The sequence below is a fragment of the Echinops telfairi genome, unplaced genomic scaffold (assembly GCF_000313985.2).
Source record: "Echinops telfairi isolate 266 unplaced genomic scaffold, ASM31398v2 ScPeMD7_41;HRSCAF=154, whole genome shotgun sequence".
Classification (NCBI taxonomy): Eukaryota; Metazoa; Chordata; class Mammalia; order Afrosoricida; family Tenrecidae; genus Echinops; species Echinops telfairi.
Genome location: NW_022103939.1, coordinates 520,565 through 523,501, shown reverse-complemented (window position 1 = coordinate 523,501; position 2,937 = coordinate 520,565). Strand labels below are relative to the sequence as shown.

General features: G+C 58.4%; 1 protein-coding gene across 2 annotated transcripts in view; it reads left to right on the top strand.

Annotated features, from left to right (window-relative positions):
- Positions 1 to 11: 11 nt before the first annotated feature.
- The window catches only part of SMPD1 (sphingomyelin phosphodiesterase 1), a 4,527-nt gene continuing 1,601 nt past the window's right edge, over positions 12 to 2,937 (top strand). Inside the window, exons 1-3 of one of the 2 annotated variants that reach the window (XM_045290559.1) lie at positions 12 to 471; positions 1,504 to 2,273; positions 2,765 to 2,936. In XM_045290559.1, the coding sequence (XP_045146494.1) occupies positions 166 to 471; positions 1,504 to 2,273; positions 2,765 to 2,936 (1,248 nt within the window). In that variant the 5' untranslated portion in view covers positions 12 to 165. Of the gene's footprint in view, positions 472 to 1,500; positions 2,274 to 2,764; position 2,937 lie in introns of both variants that reach the window. The other variant, XM_045290558.1, reaches the window with a different exon arrangement.

The following is a 2,937-nucleotide window of genomic DNA, read 5'->3' as shown; positions in this document are numbered from 1 at the left end:
GAGGAGGAAAGGGCGGAGCTGCCCGTGTGGCTCCCCGAGAGAAATCAGCCGAGTGCAGCCTCGGGTGAACGGGTGCCCCCGGGCTTCGTCCGGGGCCAGGGGCTCAGAAGGATCGTGGCTGGCGGGGGACGGACGGCGATCGAGCCCTGTGCAAGAGGCCTGACCATGCCGCGCCGCGGAGGGTCTCCTGGCCAGCGCCACCGCGGGTCCGACCGGGAGCAGGAACCGGATAGGTCCTCGGAGGCTGCCCGGCTGAGACGTCTTTGGATGGCCTTGGGCCTGGCGCTGGCGCTGACCCTGCCCGACTCCCTGGTTCTCTGGGTCCCGGTCGGGGCCCACCCTCTGCCTACCCAAGGCCATCCGGCCAGGCTCAGTCGCTTAGCGCCCCAGCTCCAGCACACTTTTAGCTGGTGGAACCTCACTTGCCCTGTTTGCAAAAGCCTGTTCACCGTCATCGACATCGGCCTAAAGGTGAGCACCAAGGGGATGCGGTAGAGGAGGGACAGATGAGCCCTGCGCGGGGAGGGGGGGTGTTGTGTGTGAGGTGAAGGCGGCAGGCAGCGGGAGGGCGCACCGACCAGTCCTGGCTGCAGAGTGGTATCTGTAATTGTTCGCTGAATTGACTTCCCCCCTTAGACACCGCGGCTACCGCAGCAACCGGATTGTGACATGTGCGGAGGAAGAAGGAAAGAATGCAAATTGTATGCTAGGCACTGTGGTAGCCATTTCAGACAGATTGTCAAGCACGAGCAGCTTTTGAACAGAGCATTTTACAAAGGAGTAGAATCCCAGAGACATGGGGTCCGTTGCCCAGGGCTACACAGCTGGTTGGGGTGGGGATGGGTGCTGGAGCTCCCATCCTGGTGTTTAGCCTCCTGAGCTTCTCCCGCCCTTGGGAGCACCATGCCTGGTACTAGAAGCTCAAAAAGGAGCTAAATTACAAACAGCACTGACTGAGATGGGGACTAGGTTGGGTAGCTATCTCTCTGGATATATGAGGGGGCTTCAAAGTTCCCAAAGTTCTTGGGAAACATGGAATTAAAAGATAATGGAATTTTTCCATGAACATTTTGAAGCCCCTTTGTATCTGGTTCAATGGTGCTGCTTCAATGGTGGGCTGTGTAACAAAGCCCTGCCCGTTTGTGTGTCCACCCCCTCCCCTACCCACCGGCACCAAACACCGCTTAGCCTAAGGCTGCAGTCAGTACCTAAGAAAGTTGTTGGAAGAGTCCCGGAGTGTGTGGTTTGAGGTTGTTGTCCTATCAGAAGCCAGCTGGTCAAATGGAGATCTGAAACGCCATTGGCCACAGAGACCGAGAGGAATGCCTGCCCAGATGCTGCCTCAGCCACATCTGTGAGGCAGAGAGGGCGTGGACATTTCACGGTGATGTTCGGAGACCAACCGCAGTCCCATATGGTGGCAGAGCAGTGGTGCTCAGGGCCTGACCGGGTTCCCCTATGCTGTGGTGTCTGACCTGTTGTCACTTGCTCTCCCCACAGCAGGAGCCCAATGTGGCCCGGGTGGGCTCCATGGTCATCAAGTTGTGCAATCTGCTGAAAATAGCACCGCCTGCTGTGTGCCAGTCAGCTGTCCAGCTCTTTCAGGGTGACATGGTGGAGGTGTGGACACGCTCAGTGCTGAGCCCATCTGAAGCCTGTGGCCTGCTCCTGGGCTCCAACTGTGGACACTGGGATGTCTTCTCGTCTTGGAATATCTCTTTGCCAGCTGTGCCCAAGCCACCTCCCCACCCTCCCCGCCCCCCAGCCCCAGGCGCCCCTGTCAGCCGTGTCCTCTTCCTCACTGACCTGCACTGGGATCACGGCTATCTGGAGGGTGCAGACCCTGACTGTGTGGACCCACTGTGCTGCCGCCAGGGCTCGGGCTTGCCGCCTGCCTCCCGGCCAGGTGCTGGACACTGGGGCGAGTACAGCAAGTGTGACCTGCCCCTGTGGACCCTGGAGAGCCTGCTGAGCGAGCTGGGTCCAGCTGGCCCTTTTGACATGGTCTACTGGACAGGGGACATCCCCGCCCATGACATCTGGCAACAGTCTCGAAAGGACCAGCTTCGGGCCCTGACCACCATCACAGCCCTTGTGAAGAAGTTCTTGGGTCCAGTGCCTGTGTACCCTGCTGTGGGCAACCATGAGAGCACACCGGTCAATGGCTTCCCTCCACCCTTCATCCAGGGCAACCATTCCTCCCGCTGGCTCTACGAGGCCATGGCCAAGGAGTGGGAGTCCTGGCTGCCTGCAGAAGCCCTTCACACGCTCAGGTGCTTGGGGCCTATAGAGGCCCAGAAAGGGAGCACCGAGGTGGATAAAATGGAAGGGAACGGGGAACCAGGGGCATGATCTCTGCCTGCTCTCACACAAGTCCTCAGCATTCCTCACTGGTCCTCCCTCATCTGACCCCACCTTCCCTCTCAGCCTTATTTCCAGCTACCTTCCTTCAAAGCCTAACACGAACCCATCTGGCTGCTTGCTCATGTTGGCTCTCTAAAATTCCTTGCCCTTTTAAAAGTCCTCAACTCACCTTGTGGCAAATGGCCTTTGCTTCTTACTCTAGTTCACTGTGATTTCTCCTTGAACTGCCAGTACCTGTAACCCTGAGGCATTTCCAGTCACCTGAGCCCTACATACTATTGATGTATGCTCCCTGGGGGTAGTCCGCCACTGCCCCCCACCTGAAAGCCTAGCACGGGGCTGGGCAAGCAGGGCCAGGCATATGAGTGAGTGCTGACCGCTCATGTTCACTTTGTTTCAGAATCGGGGGGTTCTATGCCCTGTCCCCATACCCGGGCCTCCGCCTCATCTCTCTCAATATGAATTTTTGTTCCCGGGAGAACTTCTGGCTCTTGATCAACTCCACAGATCCCGCTGGACAGCTCGAGTGGCTGGTGGGGGAGCTCCAGGCTGCTGAGGACCGAGGAGACAAAG